Source organism: Leptosomus discolor, chromosome Z (genome assembly GCF_034619465.1).
Source record: "Leptosomus discolor isolate bLepDis1 chromosome Z, bLepDis1.hap2, whole genome shotgun sequence".
Classification (NCBI taxonomy): domain Eukaryota; kingdom Metazoa; phylum Chordata; class Aves; order Leptosomiformes; family Leptosomidae; genus Leptosomus; species Leptosomus discolor.
The window spans coordinates 6,099,619-6,115,182 of NC_141419.1; the positions used below are offsets into that span (position 1 = coordinate 6,099,619).

At 45.3% G+C, this 15,564-nt stretch overlaps 1 protein-coding gene across 1 annotated transcript in view; it reads right to left on the bottom strand.

The window, feature by feature from the left end:
- CSMD2 (CUB and Sushi multiple domains 2) overlaps positions 1 to 15,564 on the bottom strand; it is a 298,000-nt gene that overhangs the window by 88,261 nt on the left and 194,175 nt on the right. Inside the window, exons 20-25 of the mRNA XM_086480279.1 lie at positions 14,706 to 14,921; positions 12,285 to 12,473; positions 8,150 to 8,319; positions 6,621 to 6,777; positions 6,042 to 6,233; positions 4,565 to 4,691 (exon numbers count right to left, since the gene is read on the bottom strand). Of these exons, the coding sequence (XP_086336405.1) occupies positions 4,565 to 4,691; positions 6,042 to 6,233; positions 6,621 to 6,777; positions 8,150 to 8,319; positions 12,285 to 12,473; positions 14,706 to 14,921 (1,051 nt within the window). The remainder of the gene's footprint in view (positions 1 to 4,564; positions 4,692 to 6,041; positions 6,234 to 6,620; positions 6,778 to 8,149; positions 8,320 to 12,284; positions 12,474 to 14,705; positions 14,922 to 15,564) is intronic.

Sequence of the window (15,564 nt, forward strand, 5' to 3'; positions counted from 1 at the left end):
TGAAACTAAGACAGGGCTATGCCTGTTTGGCACTTCCACAGACGATTCCCCAGGGAAAGCCCAAGATGCTGGCAGGAGCCATCATGGTGAGGAAATTCTCTCTGGACCCTGTACCAGCGATGGACCTAAGGGGACGGGAGAAGGCCAGAAGTTCCCTCCATGCCCAAGAGAGGCCTGGTGGCACTCTGGGACAGGATGAATTGGTCCCAACATCACCCTGGGTGGGATGCTCCTCTCTTCCCACCCTGGGCTGGGGGGGGGATATCACACTGCACTTCTACCCACGCAACCGACCTCTGTTGTAAAAGGTTACAAAGCAGATCAATCCAGGCTTTGTGAAGAGCTTTGGGATCTCCAAGATCAGAAGGATCATCTAAGCATAAGAGGCTGTTGTTACTGTTGTTACACCTAAGGCAGTTATCAACTAAATGCTGTGACACACCGGGGTTCAGTCCCTTTTGCCCCTGCACTTAAGATGCCAACTGAAGAGAAGGCATTTAATTGCCTCTGGTTTTCATTGCCACACTATCACTGGGGGAAATACCATCTGACACAGCAAAATCAGGCTAATGCGGGGTAATTGGAGGCACGCCAGTCTGAAACGGTGACAGAAACCTATAAACTGTACTGAGAAAAATCTGCAAAAAATAAAACAATCAGGTACTGCGCTTAAATCCCTGAAGGCCCATGGAGGAAAACCAGGAAGCATTCACTTGGCTGCTTTCCCATTTGTCCGGGGCAAACATAAATAAACCAGGTAGAACCACCAAAGGGGGGGGGGGGGGACGACGGGACCCAAACAAAAAACACTGCAATGTAGTCAGTAATGAAATGATGACCACAGAATTTGGCAGAAATCAAAAAAGCTGAATCACAGATCTATCTAGCAGAGACCTTGAGCAAAGAGGAAAAAAGACTCAAGGAAAATAAGAATGGGTCACAGCAGCGCTGTTCTCCACCTGTGCATTGGCGCAATGATGTTTGCTCTCAGGCTAACCGGTCCTAGTTAGCCAGAAAAAACTCATTGCTGAAGACCTCGGAAACAGGGAGATGCTGGCAGAGACTGACCAGGGGTGGGGGGACACCCTTGGAGAGCTCACCACCAGCTCCCTGTGGGACCAAGGCTGTCTACAGCAACTCACTCCTCTCATCTATTTTTAAGAAGCAACTTGCAGGCAGGCTTCACCACGAGAAGAAAGCCTTCGCATGATAACCAGATGAGGCAGTGGCAAAGCACAGGTTGTCCAATACCAGCTGGTTCAGGAGTCTATTGGGATAGCTGATTTTATTAAGAAAACTGGTGTGCTCTGGAGCAAATCAATCTATTCAATAGGCACATCTGTAACCAAACAGCATGATTTTTCTATCAGCCTGATTCTATTCCCAGCAGGGCTTCATTTAAGACAAGACAGAGACACTGGTTTAGCAGACAGAGACACTGGTTTAGCAGACAACGGAGAGGAAGAGAGTTTTATTCTTGCACTCTGACAATCCCAATTACATGCATGAAAATGCAACATAAAGCAAATTAGGAATTGTGGCTATATATATAAATATGTGATAGAGGGAAAGTTCTCCCAGCTTAGCAAGGAGCACAGAGGAGGAGACCAGCTCTGCACTGACAATCTGCATAATCTTTGGCGAGCAGTTTAGCCCCAGCTCTTCAGAAAGAACCCCCACAACCTGACTGACCAACCTGCGGCTCTTTCTGCTGACATGTCCCATCCAAGCTCTGGCTGCCCCAATTTGGCTCTGCTGTGTCAGAGGCCGGGCTCCCACCGGGACCTTGTTTCAGCAGCTGAACGCAGCTTGACACACTAGCAAAGCCCACATAGCTCACACCAAAGCTGCAGGTCTTTCACACTAACAGCAGTTTGTAGGGCTGCCCGCTCTCTCCCTCTAGCCCAGAGAGGGTTCCCAAACTTAAAAGCTGTTAAATGTTTTCTCCCTAGAAATCTCCAAGGAAGCAAACTGGAACATTCCAATACTCTCACTCTTATTTCTAGATGAGACTGTGAAAAATGGAATACCGCATACTGTCAATACAGCACCATCCATTAAACTAGGATTAGCAATATCAGTAAACTCTCTTATGACACTGAGGTCACTGCTATACAACAAAACGCCACCACCACTTCTAACTGTGTATTCACTGCTCTCAGCTGTGCAAGCAGTACTCGAAGGCAAGTTTCATTCACTTTCCAGTACGCCCTCCCACTTCTTCTTTCTCTTCCCAGAGTCTCTCAGATAAGCCAAGTCATTCTAGTTGTAATCTTACGTGTGTGTGCATGCGTGTGTTTGCATATGCACAAAATTAATCCTCTATCAAAGTGCAACCCTTCAACTTTCATGGCAATGATGTACAGACTAATTTTTCTATCTTTCTCTCCTTCCCCTCATCCTGTGCAGATACAGCTTTATTCAAAAAGCTCTGGTGATTAATTTTAATGTAAGTTATAAATGAGAGCTTTATACAATTGTATCATGCGTGAAGAGGATTATTTTCCAATGGATTACCATAAAAATGAAGTTGCTGAAAATGTGCTCCCTCAACTACCCAGAGATCATCTGTTCTGTTTGAGCTGCCAAATAAAGGAACAGAAGAAGGGAGCTTTCATCTCTGATGAAAGGACAGGTCACAAGGTATACTACTGCACTACTGCCTGGCATCATTTCAGTTCAGTCTTGGCCCCTTCCAAGCCTCTGGCTGATCCTGCAAACACAAGCCTATAGCTCTGCTCCTTTCAGTACTCCTACAGAAGCAGGTAGGGATTATGTGTGCAAGTAAAGTTCACTTGCTGAAGCAGCCTCTGGATGAGGCAGTCTCTTACACTTTGTGTGTGTGTCGGGGGGGGGGGGGGGTGTGAGAAAAGGGGGTGTCTCAGGTCTACTTTGTCCTATAAAAATCTTCGTATTCTTCAGAATCTTTTACAGGAGAATGAAAAGAAGACAACTTCAACTGGAAGCTGCCCGTGCAGGAATTAAGCTGCATTGGCTATGCTCTTTCTCCTGTGTTCATGCCAGAAACCATCCATTATTGAACCACACTGAAGAGCAGACCTCATGGAGGGAATTTCTTCATTGAGTAAAAATGAAAATACTGGACAAAATCTATTTCCAGCATAAACGCATCAACTAAAAGCACCATAGGGCTCAACATGATTAACAGTCTCCGCTGAAGAGATGATGAGTGCCGATGCAGCAAGGAAGCTACGGTGAAGATAAAAGGGCACTAACAGTGAAGGAGTGCAGGACTGGAACAACAACAGGTCTTGGGTCAGCACAGAAACGGGGCTGACACCAGCTAATAAGCACTAGAAATTATGATGGGAGATCGTGGGAGAAGAGGATTATTGTTGAACAGACCTTACAATCTATGTTTCTCCCCCTCAAGTCCCATCACTTAGCAAAAACTTTACTTGCCAATATAGTTCAGTTTTCTGTCGAAGATGGCTTTAGCTGGACTGACATATGTAGGTACACACAGCGCAGTACCGAAACAGCTTGCTAGAGGTTGGGCAAACCAGTGTGGGAACAGTGGCTAAGCAGCAGGGATCACAGATAAGAATCACAGAGCAGGGAACTGCCTGGATTCTGCTGGTGACTGCACTAACTTTATGAGCCAAATCTTCTCAGTACCATGCTTACTTAACTGCCAAATTCACATAACTTATAAACAAACTACATTTCAAACTGCCATTTTCCAACAGAAAAGTGGCAACAGAACAATAAGAGAAGTCAGAGGAGCAAGAGGAGCAAACAGTCTGGGTCTCTGTACAGACCAGATGTTTAGAAACCACCTTGAGTCTTTCCTTCAGGAGGATAATTACATTGTACGTGTTCAAATTCTTATTAAAACAATAAAACAATGCAATTAGAAGATGAAAGCTAAGTGCTGCGGTCTCAGTTTTCCAGCTGTTCACTCACATCTGGGGACCGTCACACCTGACCGTTCATGCTCACAAACGTAACGTGACAGAGCTCATCCCTCTCAGTGTTAATTTACTCTGGCAGCACGAATGGGAGATGAACCAAACCCATAATTGCCTTCCATTTATCCTTTCGTGGGATGTGATCTTCCAAGCAATTTAATGTATCCGTCCTCATTTTAGGATTATGTCACTTGGACGCACGTTAAACATTGTTGGGAAATTCCACACTAATCTGTTGGAAAAGATCTGTTTCTGAATACACCCCATTAAGGAAAGGAGTGAAAAGAGCTTACATTGTACGTGCCCATAAAAGCTCTTGGATGCTATTTTTTTTATGTTTAATACAGTAACACCACAGGCAGCAATAGCAAATAATCTGGCTGCATGACCCATGGCACAATGGCCGTTATGGCACGAGCCATACAGGGCTAAAAAGCTTAAGAGAAAGGAGAAGTGATGCCGCTTCTGTCCAGCCTGGGCAAGGAGATAAACCAGCCTTTGTTCCTTCATTTGGGACTCTCGAAGTGACAGGGCATTCTCTCTACTTGCCTTACACAATTATTGATCTACTTCTGGAAAAAGAAGCTGTACATGGAAAGAAAAATAAGCTACAATAACCTGGCCCAACTCACCCTATCGTGCAACCAGCTTCTGCCTCTATTGTCCAAATACAATTCAGATTATGATCGTAGGGTGTTGGGTAGCCGGGAGACAGTATCCGTCCTGACGACTCTCCTTTGATAGTACCCCCACACTCAGCTGAAAGAAACATATGGGTTAGTGAGAAGATTCACCACACACTACGGTTCTTACTTGGCAACAATGCAAATCTCATCCTACGAACACAACAAAGAGTATTTCTTGCCATTTAAAGAGATTCTTAAAGCCTACAAAACGAAGATAAAGACAGTCATTTAATTCAGCTAAGAGATTGAGTTATCAGAGTAACTGCACTTCTGTGCACATTCCTAACACCTGACATGCTGTCAAAGCTTTCCTCCACCTTTTTGACTTTGCAGTGAACAAAGGCAGAGCCTGCCAGCATCCTGCTTTCCCTGAGTCACACGTGTGGGGTGAAAGAACTCAATTCTTCTGCTTGTATCCGCAAAATGCCTTAATGATTCATCAGTGTGATAAAATGAAGAAGCCAACATACGTATGCATCTGCTAAATGAACTCCAAAAGAACGTGAGGATTTTGAATACATTTTCATAACATATCCATTAAAATTCTGTAAGTTTCCACGTGCTCACACAGACACGACCATTCATATGTAATATATGTATAGTAAATAAGGTGAAGGTTAAGAAGACGCATGAATCACAGAAATTTGTCTTTTTACCTCAATAATCAAGGCTAAAATTCAGCAGAGAATTACCGCATAAAGAATAGTCCTAACTCATGGCAGAACAGAGTGCCAATGGATGAACACATCACTTATAACGACAAAAGCAGCCTTCTGGTTGTTGAGATCTCTCCGAGGACTATCTGCAAGAACTTCATCATGTCTGGAAACACCAACCAATTATGAAGTTGTCAAGTAACGGACCGGTGGCACTTCATTTAGATACACAAAACTTAATACCAGAATGTTCCAGGCAAGAAGACACCCTTCTGGAGAGCTACAGGTACAAGGGAACTCAGGACTTTGCTACAAGACCGAGGGAATTAAAAAGTCTGAGGATCTGGAATCAGATGTCATGTAGCTCTCAAATAAACATAACTTTGAACTGTCAAACACCTGGACGTGTGCCTGGACACACGTTGATGTCTGCTATTATCAGAAAGTGCCACTCTGTTTAACACATTCAAGTGAAAGGACAAGGACTGGAAAAGCAGTAGTCTCCTTGCAGCGAAGCAAGAAACCTTGTCAAATCTCGGCTCAGAGCAAAGTGTTTCATATGAGACAGCTTGTAGAAGTTTTGCAGAGATCAGTGCTCTCAATCTGAAGACGCCTTACACAGTATCCTCATCGCAGTCTTCATTAACGTAGACGGGCGCAGAGTTAATGTCATATGCATTGACAACGGAAGAAGAAAGGGCGCTCAGTGTGATGCCCACAAGCAAAGCACTTGTTAAAGGACATTTTAAAAGCAGGAGTTGTCTCACCTACACAGGTTGGCAGGGGTTGATCCCAAGCTCTCCGCTCCCCCGTCAGGCAGACCAGTGCCCTGCTGCCTCGCAGGGTGTAGCCAGGGTCACAGCTAAAGGACACAGAGCTGCCAGCAAAGTGTCCCTCATCGTGCACCTTGTAGCCGAACTGTGGGATGCCAGGGTCCTCACATTTAATGAGTTCAAAACCTGGAGTGGGGGAAACAGCATTTGTTTTCATCAGATGTTTAACAGCCAGGAGATATTAACAGACGACCGTATTACTATTTTCTTCTTAAAATCATTTGCTGGAGAGAAAACCCCACCATATTGAAAATCAATGGGTTTTTTATTAATATTTGAACGAGATCCCAGGCATCTGCTATCTCAGCTTCAATCTGAAGTTTCTGTATCACCACTGCCTCATTGACAAGACAAAAGGTTTGAGGGCATAATCACCTCCCCCACTCCACCTCCACTTTAGACTACAAGATCTTTACAGAAAGGACTGTTTCCTCTGATCCTGCAACTGTAACATGAAAATACACCATAACACCTCAGATGCCCACCTCACAAGCATACAGGCACAAGACTTACTAGAAAACTGCAGCTCAAAACCTTTACTCGTATTCTCGCTGTTGGTGATGAACTCAAGCCACATGCTGCTGGAAGTGCTGTTTATGCTGGTGCCAAGCATCTCAGAGCGGCTAAAGGAGCCCAGCAAGCGAGCAGAGCTATTGCTGCCATCGTAGACCTAGGAGGAACAAGAAACACATACTGAAAAACATATTTTATTTGCTACTTCAGGGACCAAATCACCCATGAGCGTCAATTGGGACAGTTCATTTGAAGCCAGTGAAATTATCCCAACTAAGAGTCTGACTTGATGAGACTTCACAATGCTGCTCCTCTGAGCAGCAGGATTCACACCCTGGACGATGTGCATCCTTCTCCTTACACCTAAGCTTATATGCACTCGGGGCTGCGTCTTCTGAACTAAGCTCTCTTTCCAATGGTGCAGCACAGCTACTGGGAAAAACATTTTTCTCCCTACAGTGACTCACAGATATGCCTTGACCTTGCTATTATTTAAGAAAACCAGAAATGGTTGAGGTTTTTTTTTCCCTTTCTTTTAGATAGCATGATTCTCTATGAGGATAAAGAGCAACTTCTCACTAGTGGAGATTGATAGTAATGGTCCTGAGGAGCAGATGAGAAGTTGATGACAAACCTGTTGAGAGAACATAATTTCTTTCACGAGTATATTCTTTGCATTAGCTGGAAATCTCTCTCTCTTTCCAGCCACTTGTGAGCTGAAAATATGTGGATTACACCTATCTTGCAGTGCAGAAGTATGGCACTTAAATAAGGACAGAGGCGTTCTCTGGGAAGATGGCTTAGCACAGCAGCACACATCTTGTAATATTAATGTCTCCTCAAAACCATTTCTTTGTGGTTAATAGAAACTCAGCCAGGATTTGTCTCCTCCTATAAAGAGTCCTGAAACTTGTAAATGCAGATTAATCTAAGACTGAGTATGGGAATGCTGAAGAGCTTGAGTCTGGAGTTCTGCATTTAAATAAACCCCTTTTGGGGACAAATCAGCCTTGATTCTTAAAAACACAAAAATAATGCTAAGAACCTCACACTTCCTCATGCGTTAACAGCTTCCCCTGTACAACTATGCAGATAAGAACTGAAGTTTAGCTACAAAGGAAGAACCCCTGGCATTCCAACAAATCTCTAAATCTCAGGGAAGACTTCACAGCAGAAGGTGAAGTGATATGGCAGAGAGATCTACATTTTTGACGGATACAGAATTTGTTTATGCATCCTTCTGCAGACTGAAGCCTCAGCCTGAAGTTCAGTCTGGTCCATGGGAATTTTTCTGCTGTCTTCAGAACTGCCATGTCAATCACTTAACGACACAGCAGTGGCTCCTGGTCACCAGTAGTCCCTATAGAGTCTCTTCCAGAGATTACCACTGCAGTGTCAGCACGGTCTGGGCCTGAGCGGCATTTTCCTGAGGGTACTCTCAGCTAACTCCATTACAACTTAAGAACATCACTTCCCTTTCAGATTTTGCTCTCATTAGCAGCACGGTAGTGCTTCATTGCTAGAATTACCTTGAGGACATCTCCTGCCTCGAGTTCAAAAGTCCTGGCTTTCAGCTGGATCCCCTTTCCTGGCTGGGTCTGGATGGAGTAGATGCACTCGTGGTTGTTGTTATAGTTTATTGGATAGTTGGGGGACAGCAGAACACCTTGGGTTCCAGTAACGGATGAACCACATTCAGCTGTATAAAGACACAAACCCACATTTTAATAACCACATGTACATTCTGGCCATACAGCACATGCAGGTTATGCCTCCAAACAGCTACAGATGCTCACTGCTTCCTATACCCATCTGCTAACACATCCAGGGACTCTACTTCCAAGTGCAGTCAGTAAACAAAACAAACAGTACTTAATAGCGCTTCTGTCATCATCACATCTCAGGTGCCTTACAAGAGAGATTAATACCCTCTCCTTATATGGGTGGGGAAACAGAGGCACAGAAAGTTGGCGTGCTCAAATGCTATCTTGGGACTTGATTCAGAAAAACATTCCAAAATCCCTGGAAAGCCACCACCTGCTCAAAACAGCGCCTGCATTTGTGTTCCTTCCTGACTCATGAATCAGAATGAAAATAAAAAAACAGTATTAGATTGAAATATTTAAAGTCTTTTCCGTATTTATACAAAGCTCATCCTATACTTATATATTGTATATAAAAATCATGGTATTCGTTCAACAGCCAACACAGCACACCACTGATTGCTGGTACCAACGTGTTACAAGTGTCAGAGCTCTCTGTGCAGACAGATATGCTTAGTGAAACTTCCGAATAATTACAAATGATAAAGCTGACTCTGAATTTCAAAACCTTCCCCAAAATAACTTCCTGAAAGCTAAAAGGGCAAAATTTGACCTTATTTGTTTTTAATGCTGCCCTCAGCTCTCCAGTTCATCATTTGACAGTATTTTAAAGGACCTCTTGTTCCTTGCCCCCTGCATTTTTTTATTCCCAGCTTTGCAGTTAACGATTACATCCATTCCCATTAGAAAAAGAAAGAAAACGAGGGATGCTTTTGCCCCTCAGTTTCGGAAACGAGCTCCAATTTACATATGTTTCCTCCCAAAATGTCACTCAAAGAACTACAGTGGACTCAGGTTTTTCTGTGGCATAGACAAAACTGACCTTTCTTGTTCAAAAGCCAGGGGCTGGGGACAGAGAAGATGCTGATGTGGGCATCCCTATATCCTTCTGGCTCAGGGAACTGGAAGGGCAGCAGTAGTTAATGTTACTGCCTTTGTTTCTCCCTTCCCTGAGACAAGTTTACAGGTTATAAACAGCTGTGATTTTAGAAAGGAGGAAATAAAGAAGGAAGGAAGGAGAGTCCTTTCCCTGTTGCTATTCACTATGACCTGCAGTCCATCCCTGTTCCATTACATTCTAGTAAGACTTCTCTCCATCAGATCTGCTTCCCTCTCTACTCTATGTAGTGTGAACAGCATTTGATTTTGAGCCAAATTTGAAGTTACAAGATTTGTGTGATTCAAAATTTGGCAGAACGATCATCTTTAGAGAAGGAAGAGGATGGCAGCTTTGGAGGTTCAACCTATCTTGGATGTCAGGAGATCACAGTTTAATGCTTCCAGAAAATACCAACAACCATCCCTCATCTCGATTTTATCTACTTTAATTGTAAGCTTTTAAGGATGCTCTCTGTCTCTCATACAAACACGCCACAGCAAGTATAAGAGGACTGCTATGGGCATGTCTTCACTACATGCAGTAGTGAGCAGACATTCAAGCGCATCTGAGTGCAAGCAGCAGTACTACTGTGACAGCACTGAGCTCCACGAGAGCTCATGGCACAAAACAACGAGCTCTTACCTGCTGTTATTACGGGGAGGAAGCAAAAGTCCACAATACTCGCATACAGCTTGCGGGCCTACTTGCAAAATGGCATCCAAAGGATGTCCTCCCCAGAGAACGCCTCCTGCCAGCAGTTGCTGCCTTGTCTGCATGATTGATTTCAGATAGGACCATCGCGGCCAGTTTGCTACGTATACATACAATCCCCCAACACATGTAAATCTGCCTTGCAACCACCATGTGCTTAGGATTTTTTGTTACTCCCTGATTAGCTCCCACATGAGCAAACCGTGAGTTGTTGTTTTCTCGGCCTATTTACTCTGAAAGATTTTCAGCTGTAAAACACTGGCTCCCTGTTCCTTTGAGTCCTGGTGTTTTGCATGCACGGCTGGGGAGTCACTCCAACTCGCCCTGAAAACAGCTTTTCTGATTAGCTAGCTCTGTCTCGTCTCCATGAGTCCTTCACAGCATACAAAGTTGCCGGAGCTGAGCAAAACCACCACAGCACATGTGGAGCTTTCTGCGCTGACTCTGCCATGTCTGTTGGTCCTCCAGAAAAGCATGAGGGTTAAGTAAGGAAGCAGCAGAAGATACACCAAGAGGAGGTACTTTGGAGGCAACCTTCTCCTCCTCTCTTGCCGTGTATGAAAAGCAGGAACTTCACTTTAGCACATACCCAGGGATGATGCTGGAGACATCACCACTTGGGGTCTGGTCTGAAGCATCAGTCGGTGGCGAGCATTCCTACCATGCAGAGAGGGGCTGGCCAAAGGAACAAACCACTCTTGTTTCTCTAAAGACCCGTCTCTAGAACATGAACTGAATACGGTGCCTGGATTGTCTGGCAAAAACAATTAAATCTCCTGTGATCTTAATGGATAAGTCTCCACTATCCATCTACAGCCAGGGCGAGCACAGACCTGATGTGCAGCGGGGACATTGTGGACCAAGCTGTCACCCTGCCACCAGAGCTCTGCGCACATCACCAGACAGTGAATTTGACCCATTACTATAAACCCAACATGTTAATTCAAAGCCAGCTGCCGTAGGGAACTGGGAAATGGAAGCCAGTGTGTCTACTTAGTGATGATGTCCAAGGATCAAGTTTAAAGCTTTGTTATGATTCTTTTTGATTTCTATTCCCTTCATTAGCTTTCTCTGCAACCTAATTATTATTCATGCCCTGAAGAGGCTGCTTGTCACAGCAGGATGATGAAACCCTGTGACCTAAGCATTAAGCAGTGCTGGGACATGCATTCAGCATGACACAACTCAACAGACTGAAAAAGTAGACTGGCTCTTGCTGGGAAGCTCTCTTTGCAATGGCCCTCAAAGGTCCCTAACACAAATCAGGAAAATCTACCCAGCCAGAATGAAAAGAGGCAAGAACTGGTCTGCCTGATTTGGAGAAATCCCTCAAGGCCCTGGGTGAGCCAGGCAGCAGCAGAGCACTGAACAGCCTCCTACTTACTAAACTGTACAACAAAGTATGTTAAATCTTTTTGCAAAGGCCTGAAGCATCCTCCTTCCCTTCTGCTTTCTTGCTGCAGCACACTGCCACTTTTGTTCTTTCACGCTAACCGTTACGCTTGGAGGGTACCGTGGGCTGGGCAGGGGGGTGCTCTGCAGAGCTTCCCAACAAGAGTGTCTGTAGCCCATCTGCATCAGGGATGACAGCCAGAAACCAGCTCAGTGTTGCAGATGAATTCTTCCCCTCTCCTATCCTTAGATTTATTTATTAGTATAAATAATGGCTGGAGGGGTTGCAAAAAAGGACTTGCAATGGTTAGGAGGAGAGGAAGGGAAAGGTGTTAGGTGCAAGAAACCTCTGGAGGCTAACGTGGCATCTCCATCGCTTAAGATTACCCACCCAGAAGCAGCTTTCATATGCCTGGACTATTAAGCTTTACAGCACTCTGATTCGAAGGGAGGATGGCCTTCAAACCATGCTGTTTTACGGAAACTAACCCAAAAGGGGTGATAGGTCTCCCATGGCTCACAATTCATTCACCAGTACAATCACTGGGGCTCAACCGCAGCCCTGTGGTTGGGTTGCAGAGACACAGGGTTTCAGCTGAGGTGTGCGACCCAATCTGCTACGCACGTGGTGTGCTCCAGCTCGGGACAGGACTGCAGCCCTTCTGCCTGTCCCTCCTGACCCCCACACACAGTTGGGCAGGGCTGAAAGCTTGTTCCAGCTCCCTCTCCCCCACCCCTGCACCAACCACCCTGCGAGCTGAAAGATGCCATCCTGGGGGATGCCACCCGTCCCTGCCCACCGACACAATCCAGCACAGTGTAACCAACCAAGCAAAATGAAAGCACATGACCACCTACCAACACACCTTGGCAGAGGCGAACTCCACACACGCCGTCTCCCCCCGAGGCAGGTGATGCGGGATGCGCCCTCCAGCCGGTAGCCGGGGAAGCAGGAAAAGGTGAGAACATCCCCTACCCCAAACTGCAGGCCCTTTCTGATGCTGTAGGCTGGGACCTCCGGCTCGTCACAGGGCTCCAAATCATATTCTGTGGGGGACAAATGGAAATTTATGGAACAGCAGGTGACACCTCGTACTCCCTAGTGAGGGTACCCCAGCCCCTGAATACGAGGATGAGGAGGAAGCTTTAAGTTTTGGTCCAGCTGCAGTGAAGCTCTGCAGGAAGCTTCAAAGGAAGCATCCACGCAAGACGTATGTCCTGTTTGAGCCATGAAGACCAGCTTGGGTTTCACTCTCCATATGCAACCTCGCAGGGCATCGCCAGGATCTTGATTTAAACCATCTCAAAACACAACAGGTTTCATTTTCTGTTGCTGTTGTCAGACAAACAAGAAAGTGACATCAGCAGTGACAAAACACGATAGAAATTTGTCATCCTCCCTCTGGTTTAGTCAAATGAAGATAAATTGATCCGCATGGGATTTCTGCTGCCTCTACATTACTAATCCTGAAAATGAATGAACACAGCATCCTGCTTGGGGAATGCAAGGGAACATTTAAGCCGCTGCTAAACGAAAGGTCATGTACCATTATGGCCAATAGCCAAATGCATGTCTTTGACCATGAAATACTTTGAAGCAAACCTGTTCTGAGGGCTATTTTCTGAAAAATAACAGACCTGCAAAGTACGTACATATATATCTCTAAAGGAAGGTAAAAATGTAACTGACTCCCATTTTCATTTTCCAAGAAAGGAAAGAAGTTCCCAAACACTCTAAAAATAATGGTTACAGTTAGATAATTTGAGGCAGTATTTTAATGCAAAAAAGCCATTTTTTTCCCCCATCAAAATGAAAGTTAATTGAAAACTTTCTGACTAGTTTCCATATGCAAATCCCTGACTTCAGAGGCCAGAACAAAGGTATTGGAAACAAGTTCTCTCAGTGCAGCAGGTCTTATCTGCATCTCTGGCAACAGCTCTGTCCGTCAGAGACAGCGAGCACCCCAGCACTGAGCTCTACAGCAAAACCAGGCATTTCTCTTCCACACCAGCAGGCCGAAACCACAGCTGTTGACCTCAGGACCAAAAGGTACGTTGAGATACAGAGAAGAGCAGCACCAACACGATAAGCTTCTGTCCTTTCACTGATTGTTTTACAGAACGGCTTGTCAGGCACACACAGTAAAGACCACGTTTTCTGTGCACACGCAAACGCTTCGGCAGTCATTTGTAGGACTTGGGTTAAAGGACACAGTTAAACCTTGTGCAGTTCAACCAAAGATTACCCACACACAGCGACTTACAAGCGTGAGGATCTGCTCTGCATAGGCAAACACGCCTTTCTTTGAGTCTCTCACCATGCACATGCTACTCTTCATTGACAATTCCTGAAAATCCAGAATTTCATTTGCAGAAACCAGCATCAGCAGTGGCTTGGTTCAGTAAGCGCAGGACTGAACTGGCTTACTGGAAGTTCTGGCAGAAGCTGTCTCACCCAGCCAGATTTTCACCAGCAGAGAAGGGCGAGAAGCGTTGCTGCAGTCAGCAAAATCCTCCAGCCCTTGGTGCCCTGCTATGTGCACCAGGATTTCTGCTTTCATCTGCTATCACAGCAGGTCAGTTAGAGCTAACCCAGCAAGAGAAAATACTATTTCCCATTGCCCAGCAATGCCAGTGGGTCATGGAAACTGGCCTGGGCTACATGTGGCATGTGTTATATCCAGGACAGGCTGAAGCCAGCTGCAGAGGGTGGGTCACTGGATGAGCATCCAAGTGGAGCAATGAACCAAAGGAAAAAAGAGAGACCAGACGGAAAACGGGAGTGACCAGCTCTGCCTTGCTCCTTATCCAAGGAGTCCAGATTGCTCAACGTTGCCTTCCAAAAGATCCCATCTGTCCCAGCTTCCCATGTTGGAAATGCTGTACCTACTGCAGTGACTTTCCTCCGATAAACAGAGAAGGCATCTGGAGGGAAGAGGGATAGCGTATCCAAAGAAAACGTGAGCTGAAACTCTGTCCATAAACAGAGCAGAAAATACAATCGGGTGAGGAGGGCGAAAGCAACAAACACGTCTGTAGTGGGATTTAATTCCAGTGGGTTCAATCCAGTCATCTACCGGGGCTCAAGGCAGACAAAATAGTTACATCTGGTGATATGGGGACTGCAAGAATATTTCTTGGGACATACTGGGGTAAATAATTTAGAGGAGTGACCGTCAGCGACCCAAATCACATGCAACTGCATCAACAGAAAATTATGCTCAAGATTTGCAGAAAGGCGGAAAGGAAAGGGAAACTTTCATCTACCCCTGTGCTTACCTGAAAAGGTGATGTTGAAGCCCTCGTAGGACATGGAGAAGTCTGAGATGAAGCGAATTTGAGCAGAGAAGTTCCCAAAGAGCCCTGCGCTAAGCGGGGCAGGGAGCCGAGAGCCTGTCAGTTGCTTCAGTGGCTGAACAAAGCTGGTATTTTCGGTGATTAGGAGGTAGTCGTGGCCATTCTCCAAGTGAAAGGTATGAAAGGTGAAGAACACACCTGCAGGGGAGGAAAAGCAGAAATGGCTTCAGCCAGCAGCGTTCATATGGCAGTCCTTTGTCCCAGAGCCAAAGGCCCTCTCTCTCCCTGAGACAACACCAGCATTGATGCTCTGTTTCCCAGTAACAGCAGCCCAACTGAGAAGGAAAAGCACACTGAAAATCATGGACACATTTATGTTAGAAATTAAATAGATGAACAAAGTAAAACAAGGGTATGGTACATGGCACAGAACAGATAAAGGCAGTTAAGACCTTCAATTCCTGTGCCTTTATAACACAGGAACAGAGATGACACGGGCTCGTTTGAGGGACTGATCAGCAGCAGAAAAGACCGAGCCTGGCTGCTTAGAGGAGTATTTTATTTTAAAAGTGTTGACCTTTAGATAGATAGCAAGAGCAGCAAAAGCTGTAGTTGCGAGGACTTGAAAACAACAAAACCAAGTATGTTCCAGAAGGAATTCATACCTAGAAAAACAGGACTTAAGCCAAGTATCAAGGTCAGAGACGTTTTGATGAAGTATGTCAGCAGTGTGACTGCAGGGACTTCCCATATTCTCCTGTGATGGGACCGAATGCTGCTCCCCAGAGGTCAGAGGACTAGAGGAGTGATCATGCATGGCCAGACCTGTTTTCTCAACCAT